Below are 14,647 nucleotides of genomic sequence, written 5' to 3' on the forward strand. Positions count from 1 at the left end.
AATGGGTCTCAAACAATCATTAGAACATATCACGTTCCCAAATACCCGCCCATGCCAAAGTTGGTTCCATTTGCATAATTAATTTTTGAATTGTGGAAAAAAATATAAAAGAGGCCTCCTCCTCGCTATTTATATCTCTACTGGAAAATAATCATAGAAATATTTTTCGTATCCAAAAACCCTCTCATGCCAAATTTGGTTCCATTTGCTTAAGTAGTTTTTAGTTATGTAAAAACATATAAAGAGGCCCCCTCCCCTCTCCATAGTGGAAAGAGGGAGGGGTCTCAAATTATCATAGAAATATTTTGTATCCAAATACCCTCCCTCGTCAAGTTTGGTGCCATTTGCTTGATCGATTCTCCAGTTATACAAACATCAGTCTTTTGCTTGGAAAGCCCCCTCCCACCATCCTGTGAGGTCTATAGTCTACAGGGAACAGATAGATAGACAGAAATCCATTTATATTCAGTTTAGATGCTTAAAAATTGGAAAACCAGGAAGCACCGTTTTCGACAACTGCAGATTTTTGCATTTAATCAAAGTCATGAAGTATCCCGGGACGTTTGCGGCGGGTATATCTAGAGCGGAAAAGACATTGTTTATTCGGTTTAGGATCTAGGAATATGGTGGATGCTTGAAAACTTCCCATTTGAGCTCCTGGATTGCGATAAGTGCAAAATGGCGCCTGTCTTTGTAATGAAAGAGTACGGTTCGACTAAGCCAGGTCGAAAATTCCTAAAGGCCCATACACTTGTTGTGAAAATGAACGTGAAAAATCTTATTTCGTCAATAGCTCAACAACGCGACTAAACTAGATTTTGTAACATGGTGGAACCGATGGGGAACTGTTGAAAGATGAAAATCAAACTGGTCTTGTTGTTTAAAGCCTTTTGGAACTGTTTTTATTCCGATTCCACAGCTATAATGAAAATTCCGCGGTGAAAACCAGGGGAATCGGAAAGAAATTAGTTCAAGAAGGTTTTAAACACACCTGTTGGATTTTCATCTTTCAAACTGTGTAACTGTGTAATTCGTAATTTCACCGGATAGGTTTTGGTATGCTAGGCGTTCTGGGTTCGTTTCCCGGTATCGGCAAAACAACTTTTGGGTTCGAATCCCATAGTTGGGAGACAGGTAAGATGTGTTTCCTCTTATAACTGACCATATAGTTAATATATGTAAATGTTTCCAGCTGGCCAGATATATACACGGATGCCGGAATACCTGTAAGTACTTAAACTAACCCACCTGATTGACTCGTTCTTCCAAAATATAGCTACATCAATACACGGAATACATTCATTACAACAGTTCATACGAAGCCATGGGCTCCGGATATGGTGTACGCACTGCATTGGAGATTTGTCGAACTTAAAAATCTAAGCATGCATGTGAGCACATACTTAGGCAGAAACTGAGGTGAATTCGTCCACCCATGGTGCATAACCAACGTACATGTGTAACTTGTGATTTCAATTAAGTGCTTAATTTTGATGTTCGAAAGACATTCCGTTACTAAACAAAAGAGAAGATGAAAGTTAAACGGGAGTTGACTTATAAACCCTAATCCTCTTGAGTGTCAATATGACACTATTGGAAGTTTTAAGGCTTGTAATTTTTTTTCAGGCGCATCAAAACAAACCAATTTCTTCGGTGGCCCCTCAAGCATTCATAAAATTTTTCATTTTGCATTATTAGTTTTCTATGGACGCTCCCTGAAAGTCCAGAAAAAAATTCCCTCATCAGACCTGAGTGTCAATTTGACACTCCTGAAGTAAAATAGTTCTAAATCGTTTCCACTATTATCATTTTTTACATACATACATCAATAGAAATATTTTAATGTCATTAAAAAATGTTCCAAAGATTTTCTACAGTTATATTCACTTGCTCCCTCGCAATTCAACTTCTAAAATTAAAAATCCGAAAAAACATCCCTTATCAAAACTACCGTAAATCACATACGGTTCACCCAAAAAAATATTGCTTTAGTGCTCATGAAAGCTGAAGTTAAAAGCTATACGATAGAACATTAAAAAAATCAGCTTTCATGAACACTAAAGCAATATTTTTTTGAGTACCTAATCCATATGTGACTTACGGTAGTTTTAGTAAGGGCTGTTTTCGGATTTTTTATTTTAGAAGTTGAATTGAGAGGAAGCAAGTAAATATAACTGTATAAAATGTTCGTAACATTTTTTAGAGCAAGTTCACTGGTGTTGAGAAAAAGTGGTAGAAATCTTGACATGTTGAAAATTTTACCATGCAAAAATGTTTTCAAGATCTTTGGGCGTTGTATTTTTTTCCATCACTGTTTCTATTTCAGCCGTATGTGATAGAAATATTGCGATTTTTGCATCAGAGCATGCGAAACTACAACACGTGTTGGTAAAAAACTTGAAGGCGACAGATCTTGAAAATGTTTTTGCATGGCAAAATTTTCAAAATGTGCAAAAAGTGACAAAATTTCTACCACTTTTTCCCAACACCAGTGAACTTGCTCTTACTGACATTAAAATGTTTTTACTGATGTATTTTTTCAAAAAACTGATCGTAGTAGCGCAAAGTTTTGACGTTTTAAGCGAGGAGTGCCAAATTGACACTCCAGGGACTATAACGGGTAAAAAAATCAGGGACGGATGCGGGTTAAAGACCGCCGAGAAATACAAACGGAAAAGTCTCATATTTCTACTAGCTAGTTCTCTTTAACATTTGGACTGAAGTCTAAAATATTATCATTTTTGATTTGGTCGAAGTTTCGAGTTTAATTTTTTTAAAACACTGTTTGAGAGTTTCACAGTTTTTATTTATCCTTCAGCATTAAAAGCACTGCATTCACTGAGCGGCTGAGCCAAAAATTCTCAATTTGTTGGAGGAATCCCGACTTTCCCCCCTATTTGCTGATGAATTTTAATTCTCAACCTTTTCCCGAATTTTAGGAATTATGTTCGTCAAGTTATGTCGTGAGACGGAATACTACAAAAATGAAGTAAACAAACCCGCATTTTCCATGAGTGGTCCTCTGCATATTCAGATATAAATTTCAGATTTAGATTAAGATTTCAGATCCAGATTCCAGATACAGATTTCACATTTTAATTTCAGATTGAGATTTCACATTTAAATTTCAGATTTAGATTTCAGATTCAGATTTCCAATTCAGATATCAATTACAGATTTCGTATTCATATTTCAGATTTCTTATTAAAATTTCAGATTCAGCTGAATCAAAGCAATCTAAAGATTCCTATTAATTCAACCACGGTAAATGAAAAGTTCATATACCAGTATTTCGATAGCAACTTACTACCTTCTTCAGTGAACGTTTTCGATTGATCTTCGATTGATTCACTGAAGAAGGTAGTAAGTTGCTATCGAAATACTGGTATATGAACTTTTCATTTACCGTGGTTGAATTAAAAGGAATCTTTCGATTGCTTTGATTCAGTTGAATCATTCAACCAAGTAGGCTCACAACACAACAGAGTTCAGATTCAGATTTCAGAATTCAGATTCAGATTTCAAATTGACATTTCAGATACTGATTTCAGATTCAGTTTTCAGATTCACATTCCAAACTCAGATTTTAGATCTTAGATTCAGATTTCAGATTTTAGATAAAGATTACAGTTTTTATATTCAGAATTTTTATAAGAATTATATTAAAATTTAAGATTTAACAGATAAAAAAAAATCATTAGGTAAACTTACTTGTTAGCCGTATTTTCTGGGTGCCATTCCGCCGTGAATATTCTAGTTTGTTCATTTTTGCTCCTGGTTGATGATGTCCAGCGAATTTGACGAAATTCAGTGGCAGCAGTGGCACAGCGTTGAGTATCTGCGGCCTCTCCTGCCGTTTAGCGCACCAATCACACTTTGCATTTATTTACCGCTATCGCATCAATTGATGTGCTTAGCTATACACACACAATGAGTGTAGGTACCCCCGTCGTATATATCATAGGCGAAATCCGAAACGATATCCACACCACTCTTTTTCCACACGCAAACAGAACAAGAAAACACTCTATTCTAGTTGACTGACGATTGACTGGAAGATTGTGGTCGTCTAGGCCAGTACTGCTTTGCTCAACTTCCCACTCCCAGCAGCTCCCAACATACAACAGCCCCCAAGATGATCTTCTAGTCCCGAGAGACTTGCGCAACCGAGAAGAAAATGCAAAACACCTTTAGCCAGATACTAGCAGCGTAGATGGTAGTGCGATTTTTTGCTCGGCTAGGATTTTTTGCCCCCTAAATACACTAATGAACGAATATGATTTTTTCACTGCACACACAAATTACAATTCAACTTCTTCGCTTCCGTTTGTTTTATTTTGATTTTTTTCAAGCCATAAACACAATCACCTATGGAGCCAAATTTGATCGTACACCTTTCATAGCAAAGATGCAATGAGTAAATTTATTCGATTTTTACTTTCTTCTGCCTGGCAGCTTCTTCTGTCGGGGTACAACAATGCGATATCTTTAGCTTTATTTTTTCTATGAAATCACAAGTTTTAACAGTAGAAATTTCCTTTCTCATCAGGTCTTAAACATCTTTCCTCGATACACTTTTCCCTGTACCACGACGGCACACACAGCTTTGCCAAGAGACTCTTTCCGACTTCTTAGCGCTTTCTTACTGACTTGCTGGCTTACTGGCCTTTCGGTTTATGACTCGAGCACACCGAAGACACTCGTACAATCAAAATCAAAGGTAAAAAACAACAACAACACAACTATGTATAGGCAAAAACACCCATCAACATCATCAGCAACAACAACTTGTTGGTGGTGTTGCTATTTGCTGCTGTACGGGGCAGTTCCTGAACTTGCTGCTGCTGAACGAAATGTTGTCAAAAGCCTCTGTGGTGTAGCCTTTACACTGTACTACGGTTCAGAATCGTGAGAAGTATAATAGGGTACAGGAAAGACAACGTGGAAAAACTGCACTTCTGCGGGTGGTTGTGCGTTCGACCGACGATTGAGCTCGGAGCCAAGGTCCAGATGTTGGGTTGGGTTGGGAGCACCTACTGTGAGCTCGCTATTTGGCCGGGTGCCGAGGATGGCGGATGAGGGTCTCTTCTGGTTGTTTTCGGTGCGGCTGAATCTTCCACCAAATCAGGAAACGAACCACTGAATGTATGTAGTAGGTACCTACTATCAGAAGAGGTTCCAATTAATGCTGCTGTGGTAGTTTGAGGTTTTCTTCGTGGATACAATTATGCGGTGCAGATAATAATAGCGCATGGTAGAGCTCATCAAAGTTCGACGGGCAGAACATGCTGTGGAGTCAGCAACAATAAACAACTGAAAGGAGAAAGAAAAAAGAGCAGAACAAAATGCATCAGTTAATTGTAAAAAGGTGTTCTAGATTATATAAAAATGTAATTGGAAATTTGAAGAGGGGAGTTTTTAAAAATGATGTTTTAAAATGCAGATCCTTCAAATTACATTTTTCCAGATGAAATCGATCCATGAATATTATTCCGCGTTTTTTCGGCTTGATCATGAAACCTAGATGTTTTGATAAATATTTAAAATTTTAGCTAAGTAGCATGCTCTGAGCCTAGTTGGAGGGTCTCAGTTAACTTTGAGGAGTCCTTTCTCTGGCATTTTTTATTACTATGAAAGTAAGAAAAAGGCACACATTTCGACCAAAATTTGATTACTCCGTGCACCCATGGTTAACAAACATTTTTTATATTACTTTTTTACGCAGCAATAATATGCATTTTGATTTATTGAATTTTCCAAATATTCGGTCAACATTACAAAAGAAACAACCAAAAGCCAATTATGAAAAACTAAGGTGAAGCCGTACACCCTTGGTGAATAAGCATAACAATGTTTTACATGCTGTTTGAACTCTAATTCGGAGTAGAGTGATACGAGTGGAAGTTTGATGGCTTGTAAATTTTTTCAGTGACTTTCAACAGAGATTAGATTATCTGGGAAATTGAGAAAATCTTTATTGATAAATACCTACATCTTTTTTAATGGAAGCTCACACACAAAAAAAAAGCATAGTAAAATTACTAAATCCGTGGTTTAAACGAACAACAGGCGACCATATTTTTGAGTCAAATATGTTTTGTTGTTTATAATACCTTACGCATAGCTATTTTACCATGTGCTCAATTTGGCTGCGCATAGTAAATTCGACTGCGTTTTAGTAAAATTGTCAATGAAATGATGCATTGTTTTACTTCGTCCCTAGTAAAATTAATATGTTTCATGATGAAACTAGTATGTGTTATGATAAAGATTAGGAGGAGCGAGGAGCTTGATTTAAATAGTAAAATTACTATGTATGTTTGTTTGTTTATTTGCATGCATGCATTATGACATTATTTGAAACATGAAAATTCACACTTCCGACACACGTCGTTCAATGTTAGTGTGTTCTCCCGATGTTCTGGAATGATTTTCAAAGTTATGTAACTATAAAGCAGCTCAAAATTAGTTTTTTTACTCACGGGTTTGATGATTGATGATCCTGAATTAGTGTAAACAACAAGAATGTTTACCATAGTAAAATTATCATACGCACTTATGTTTTTGAGTCAAATATGTTTTGTTCTCAAAAGTACGATGTGCGTAGTATTTTGTTGATATGAATTGGTGCCACAATGTCAAAATTACTATGCGGACGGTAGTTGTGATAGAAATTATGATGAAATTATCATGACCATAGTATTTTCGACAACAAACATTGAGAGTTATCGAAAATTACCAGGTACATAGTAATTTCAATATTGTTTCATGCGCACTTTCACAAAATCGATGTTAAACTTTTCGTGGTTGAAAATACTATAGCGCTGAAATGGTAAAATTATCATGACAGCGTCTTTGGGATGACCACTCAATTTTTTTCCGTGCAGTGGAATGGTCCAAAAAAAGAGTATGTCCCGGTATCAAAACCTCGAGAGCTGAAATCCTTCTATGACTTGCCAGAAATTCTGAAGCCAAATTTCTAATTATTTGGCCCCCAACTTCAAGAGATCACTCAACGCTACTCAAGTGTGTATGTAAGTTTTACACTTAAGAGTAGAAGAGAGATGTTTCAATCTCAAGTGTATGCTGTACCAACACCGAATAGCCTACACTGAACCCAAATCCACTCTTAAAATACACATGATTTTTCACTTAAAAACAAGGATTCAGTGATTTTCTTCCATTCAAGTGCGACATATACATTTCACTTGGCAGTCACTTAAATTTCAAGTGAATTCATCCACATTCACTCCAGTCGTCACTTGAATTTGAAGTGAGAAAAAATATTCACTCCCCCATCACTTGAATTTCAAGTGAATGTCGGGTCGGTTGTGTTTATTTTCAGAGTTCAAAATGGCAAATTCTAAAGAGCAGCGTTTAAAACTTATGCTGGCTTTAGATTTTCCCGATTCTTTACTAGGTGAATTTGCCGGTAGTTTGTGTTAAACGTGATGTAAGAAAAAGTTATTTAAAGGTGTTATCATGTTTCAGCTTGTGGGTTGAACCGGACAGATTTTCTGGTTTTCAGCAGGGAAGATTTAGAAGTCGCACTATCCGCAGTAAGTGATCTGCCTTGGGATAACGATGGAATTTTCCAATCAATAAATTTATGGTGAAAGCGTAATGTAATTATTTGAAATCGAAGTGGTGTTTTATAAATGTTCTTTTATTTAAAAACGCGTGAGATAATTAACTAGAAACTTACTAAGAAACTCAGATAAATTTCACTCGAATTTCATAGTTTAATTCACTTGACCGGTCACTTAAGTGTTTTCACTTGACCCATCACTTAAAATTCAAATGAAATTACGTATGGCGAGAATTTACTACAGATGTCACTTATTTTTTAAGTGAAATTTGTTTTGGGTGTAGATAACTGGCATTATCGTACGTAAAACCCTTTTTTATGATCCAAAATAAAAGCACGTCAAATTTCCATGCATGTGACTTAAACACCTCACAAATGTTGCTTAGGGGCCGTTCACTAATTACGTAAGCACGATTTTGGAATTTTTTAACAGGTAAGAAGGTTAGGGAGCTGTGCTACGAGCAAAGGGGTTTTACTATTCATTGTGTAAAGTGTCAATATGTCAGTATTTTTTTTTCACATATAAAGCCACACTCCTCCACACCAAAAAGCTCATATGAGCCCCCTGGTAATGGACTGTTCTCAGCATGTCTGGCAGCAAACAAAAAAAAAACAAAAACGCGAGCAAAATTTATTCATGCTGAGAACCTTAACAAAAATGTTTTTACTTAATGCGAGGGAATGAAACAGACAAGTAAACTAAACTAAGAATGAATCTCAGTGGAAAGAGTATTCCTTTGAAGAGATCCATATTTTATAAATAATTATTACGAAAAAAAAACAAATTAAAAATTAATTGATAAAGCTAATATACTAACTAGGAAAAAAATATTTACAAAAAAAATGTTAACGTTTCTTCAGAAAAAAATTTTAAGTTAAAATATATGTGTAACAAAAAATAAAAAAAAAAATACTGGCATGATGATTAGATTTATGACTGAAGTTCCTTGAGGTGACGTATCACTTTCGATTTGAAAATGTTGCGGTTGTTAGCATTTTTAACAACTTCTGGAAGACAATTGTAAGAAGCAGGTCCAATGTAAGAAATTCTGCGTTGATCAAAAGATGTTAAGCAACAGCTTCGAAGCAAATGATGTGATTGACGAGTTGGGCGAGAGCGAGTGCCTGAGTTAAATAATAAATTTATTATGTTGTCTAATGAGTTTAAATTGTCGAAGACATACAATAATGTTTGCAGACTACACAAGTGGGTTAGAGGTAAAATATTGTGAGTTGTATTTGAGTACAGTAAAGACGTAGGGTAGAGATAAGGAAGTTTGAATATGGTTTTTATGCAACGATTTTGTAATGTCTGTAATCGCCCGAGGATAGACAGGGAAGCCCTGCCCCATACCGCGATAAGATAGTTAGACTGAGAGTGAATGAAAGCAAAATAAAATTTAATTAAAATAAGACGTGGCACAAAACTTATAACTCAACAAAGAATACCACTAAAGGACGATGTTTTCTTTATAAGGTTATTCACATGAAAACTCCACGGAAGTGTTTCATCAAGCGTGAGCCTCAAATATTTAAAGTTATCCAACTTTTCGATTACAGTATATGATAAGAAAGGTCATTGCTGCAATAAATTCTCTTTCTTGCTGAACGAAATACCATGTATTTGGACTTGGAAAGGTTTAGGGTCAGCAGATTGCTATTAAAGTATTTACCAAGAATCTCTAAGTCTTTTTGCATTTTTCCGATAATGACATTGGGACAATTCTCTGGATAAAATAAAGCTGTGTCATCTGCAAATAATCTGGGGGTACCATGTAATGGCAGGTTGCATAAGTCATTGATATATAGTAGAAAAAGTAGTGGCCCAATGTTACTACCTTGAGGCACACCCACTTCTATTTGTCCTAACGAGCTTTTTATTTTATCAATAGAAACATACTGTTCCCGTCCTGTAAGGTAGCTATAGCTATTCGTATACGAATGATATTATATAGCAACTAGCAGTATTGATTCTGTGATGCGAAGTGCTGTGTTGAGTAATGTAACATACATCGTCAGTCACTGTGGGCTGAAGTCTGATGTAAAACTGTGTATTGCTGTGTTATGTAATGTAACAGACAAACAATATCCACTGTGGGCTGAGTTTTGTTTTAACGATGTGTAATGCTGGGCTGTGTAATGTAACAGACATATATCAGCCACTGTGGGCTGAGTTTTGTTGTTACGATGTGTAATGCTGGACTGTGCAATGTAACAGACATATATCAGCCACTGTGGGCTCACCTTTGTTGTTACGGTATGTAATGTTATGTCGTGTCATATGTTTAGTAAACAAATAAGGTGTAATGTAATATTGACCCATTAACCACTGAATGATGTGTAATATAGTGTAGAGTTTAAATTCCCGGTCAAACAATCATTACTGATCGGATCAATGAATGCTTGGTGGGGCGTTGGTAAAAAGCCCTGGGGCCAACACCATATCTCAGTTCACTTGCATTCTTAGTTAACTGAGGGTGCTCCTAAGTGTCGTCAAAATGTAATAGTTTGACAACGGAATGATACTTAGACGTCAAGGCATACCCAATTATATCAGAGTGCACAGTAAACGAAAATTACCGAGCTCGGTAATTTTTTTACCGAAATCCTAACATGTGTAAATCGTTAAACTGTTCGGTAATTTTTTCGGTAAAAATTAAACGAACATCGGTAAATGAAGAATCGATTTAAAAAAAATTACCGAACTCGGTAATTTTCGTTTACTGTGTGATATAATTGAGCCCCCCACCACGCCCAGGGCATTTTCTAAAGCGAGTCATATAGATTTTTTTGAAGATTTTTTTCTTGATGAAGTCATTTTCGAAATATGATGGATTCAAATCGTGGTGTCACATAGCGCCAACCCCTTCTTGTTTCTATAAATTTGCCAATTTAAAAGATTGTTATGATGAAAAGCGAAAAGCGACGATCTTTTCAAATAATGTGATTTAGTGTTTTTGGTGGAATGTTGGTTTGAATTAGTTCGCTATAAATTTTAAAGAACCAGCATTTTTTCAAAGACTTTAAAAGGTCAACAACATAACATCCAAAATAATGGAAATATGGTTTCGTATGCCTATGACGAATTATCAAACATTTGTTACGTAAGATTTTTGGAAACCTCCTTACCCCCCTAGTAAGAGATCGTTAGCAAATATGCCCCTTAAAGCCCCTTAAAAACTTTTTGAACTTTATCAGATCGTTCAGAGTTCGTAATCATGGCCGTAGACAGTAGAAGGGGAGAAAAGTTAAAAACTCTTAACTTAAGGGGGGGGGGGGGGGGGGGTAGGGTCTAACTCTTTCAAAAAATCGATTTTTTATTTTTTTATTTTCTTATTGTAAAACATTTCAAAAATGTTGTGTCAAATTTTCAAGTCAATTGAAGCAAAACTGTAGAAATTATAGGCCTTTATCTCCTCCTATCTAATACTGCAAGAAAGCAAGAGCAGAAACTTCAAACGCGTTTTTCTCGAAAGCACATTTTTAAAGTCCGTGGACATCGTCATTTGAAAACTACTTATCCGATTCTTTTCAAATTTGGAGCATATTTTCTACATATAAAATACCAGACCCCAACGTTTTTCTTTTTTTTTGTTTTTTTACTTTGGGGAGATTTTACAGATAAAAAATGGCAGATTTTTTCGTGAAAAATCGTAGTTTTTACTTCAAACAGCCACAAAAATTTAATAAAAAATTTTTTAAGTTAAATAAAAACGTTGGGGTCCAGAAAAACATCTATTAAAAAAATTTTGCTCTGATTTTTTGACTTCAGATGATTCTGTGCTGAGATACAGTGTCCACCGCAAATCCTGTTTTCTAAAAGGCATCCTCGAAAGTGCTCCGTCACCGGCTCATTTTTCAATATTTTTCTACGAAAAAAATACTAAATGTACTTTTAACAATGCTTTGTAGAATGCAAAAAATTTGAATACATTTGTTTGAACGATAGCTCTAGAAAAAAAATCGTGAAAATGGTGATTTTTTTTACCCGTTAGACCCTACCCCCTCCCCTTAAATCGGAAACGCTGAGACCTATTATTAGATTCAATTTTCCAAATTTATTGAATTTTCTCTATTATAACGACTATCACTTAAGTCCTAGTAAAGGGTGATACGGTCAAAATTTGGACAAGGGAAAACGCGTGTAAATCGGTGAAATCGTTTATTTAAAAAATCAAATTAAATTTCTTTTTCAAGTTTACTGCTCGTCCTTAGCAGTTTTTTTGGTCTTCTTCAGGTTTCGCTTGACAATAGCTCAGTATTTCTCCATTGGGCGGAACTCTGGCGTGTTGGGGGGGGATTCTTGTCATTGGGAACCACCTGCACGTTGTTTGCGGCGGACCACTCCATTGCCTTTTTACTGTAATGGCAAGATGCCAAATCCGGCCAAAACAGTACGGAAAACCCGCGTTTTTTCAGGAAAGGCAGCAGACGTTTATTCAAAAACTCTTACACGAAAATTTCTTGGTTGACAGTCCCGGAAGCTATGAAAATGCTGCTTTTCAAGCCACAGGTACAGACGGCTTGCCAAACCAGATATTTCTTCGCGAACTTTGACAGTTTCTTGTGCTTGAAAATATCTGCTACCTGTCCCCTTCCTTTTGCCGTATAAAACTCCTCTCCCGGAAGCTGCTTGTAGTCGGCTTTGACGTAGGTTTCGTCGTCCATTACCACGCAGTCAAACTTCGTCAGCATCGTCGTGTACAGCCTATACACACACACCTTCAAAATGAGGGGTGTTCAGGTTTTGTAAATGCAAAATTGAAAGAAATACGTCAAGTTGATATTGAACAAATTTTGATCGTATCACCCTTTATTTCTTTTGTTATTGGAAATGAGTCAATCAACAGTCGGTAATGTGTGGGCCTAGAAAGCCGGAGATTGCGAGTTAATATCCTGCACAGTGCACTCAGTAATATTTTTTGGCATTTCCCATTGAAAAGCTTTTTTTCTTGAAATTCCCTAAAAATCCAACCTTCCCTGATAGACTCAATTGAAATACAATATAATTTTGAATATTTAGGTAATAAGTAGAAAATTAGAATTTGAATAGAATACAATTTTAAATTTTGAGTTCCTGATTCTTTTTTCAGAAGACCATTTGAGACTTAGAAAAGCATTAAATTTATGAGTTTGAAAAAATATCAGATATATGAAATCACAGAAATTGCCAATATCTTAATAAATCACTTATATTCGAAGAGAAGGTTTGAATAACCTCTTAGCTGAATGAAACTATAATTTCAAAGTAGTCGATGATTCCTTTGAATGTGGCTGAATTCAAAGGAATCATCGAATACTTTGAAATCATCTTAAAAAATCAATTCTAGATGTATGTACATATGTATGTATGTAGGGTTCCTCCATCGGTAGAACGGTCCAGCCTATGTCTGAGTAGCTTGGCCTTCGAATTACTTCTAGGGCTTCCACGGCCGATGGTTCGTCGAGAGAAGTCATCTGAGACCTACAATGGTTGGCAATCTACTCCGCTTGCAATAGTCTCTTCAGATTAACCCCAGATGCATTTTCTCTCTGAAATATTTATTATATATAGTTAATAATGGAAACATCTTACCTGTCGGCAACTTATGAGATTCGAACCCAAAAGTTTGCTTGCTGATACGCCTGGGTTACCAGACTCGAGCCAGCCTATCCGCTAGACCACCTCAGCGCTTCTTAAAAAATCAATTCTAGATGTTAGTAAAAATCGAAAATTCAAAAGCCGAGGAAACCCAGATAACTATTTTTTATAAAAATTCTCAGAGAAGATAAAAAAAACACTTCAAATTGCAATGTTTTATCAAAACAAATCAGCCGCATTTAAATCATATTTCTGAGATGCAAAGTTTGGTTTTAGGTGTTCAAAGTCATATACCAAATTATTCTGAACAACCGTTTTAACTGAATGTTATCAGATGAGATTCAGATGAAACTTTGTAAAATACTCGAAATCAACTTTTCTCAAATGTTTATATCCGAACAAGTACGAATAAATCCAAATAATCCAAATTTGATTTGAATTAAAAAAAAATAGTCATCAAGATCCTGAATTACATTCACATTCAAATTAGAATTCAAATTTAAAAATTCATATTCAGGAATGGGATAAAAACTCCTGTTTGAGAATATTAACGCCGTTATATAAATTTTGGATTCATTAATAAACATATGGTAAACAAGTTTACAACCTGTTTCAGATTCCAAATTCTACTTTTTGGTAGTTGAACGGCAAATCCTAAAAGCTAAAAATAATCCAGTCATTCTACTTTTTTTTTAAACATACTTTTTTGTAAATAATAAAAACCCAATTTTTTTTCTCAAAGTTTTAATAAGCATATTTTTTACTTAATAAATTCATTAGATATTTGCGCAGAAGGCTTAAAAAATATTTCGTTAAATCTTTCATGTGCTTTGAAACATACCATAAAATTTTATGTTTGTCACTTGATAGTGCTATTAAATAAATTTTATAAATAAAAATGCTAATTATTTTAATATCTTCATAATCTTAAAAGAAAATTTGAATTTCGATCCAACCTTTCGTAAATTTGTTTCTCAGAAACCTTGTAACGCATCAGAATCATGGTTGGGTGAATGAAAATCGAAATATAATCATGAGGTGAGCTTCGGATTGAATAATCGAACCATAAATGAAGTTTATTTCAAGTTTGGATTAATAATTCGAACGTTAATTTTAATTTAGATAAGCGTCAGATCTTCGGAATAAGAAATCAAGTTTGATGTTATTGCTGTGCTACTGATTGATATTCTATTTTTAATTTTTCTTACGCAGTTCTTAAAACAGATTCCGCTGAATCTTATTACTGAGCAGCAGTCTGAAATTTTATTTCCATTCTGATATTGAAGATACTGAATGAAGATTTTTGTTGGATAACCTTTAAAATTGAAGTGTGCTCGTTTGAAGTATGCGTAAAAACACGCTCTCAAACCATTGGGCTCGCTATACATGGGAATTCTCTTTCTGGGTTTCTCATGTATAGTTAGCTAATGCAGAGCAAAGGCGGGAGCAATTCATGGGAGCTTTTCATCAACATGCCC

The 14,647-nt window shown here is 35.4% G+C and overlaps 1 protein-coding gene across 1 annotated transcript in view; it reads right to left on the minus strand.

Annotated features, from left to right (window-relative positions):
* LOC129743827 (E3 ubiquitin-protein ligase SMURF2) overlaps nucleotides 1-14,647 on the minus strand; it is a 117,739-nt gene that overhangs the window by 100,629 nt on the left and 2,463 nt on the right. The window contains exon 2 of the mRNA XM_055736025.1: nucleotides 3,712-5,313. Coding sequence (XP_055592000.1) covers nucleotides 3,712-3,766 — 55 coding nt within the window. The 5' untranslated portion in view covers nucleotides 3,767-5,313. The remainder of the gene's footprint in view (nucleotides 1-3,711; nucleotides 5,314-14,647) is intronic.

This window comes from Uranotaenia lowii, chromosome 2 (genome assembly GCF_029784155.1).
Source record: "Uranotaenia lowii strain MFRU-FL chromosome 2, ASM2978415v1, whole genome shotgun sequence".
Lineage (NCBI taxonomy): Eukaryota > Metazoa > Arthropoda > Insecta > Diptera > Culicidae > Uranotaenia > Uranotaenia lowii.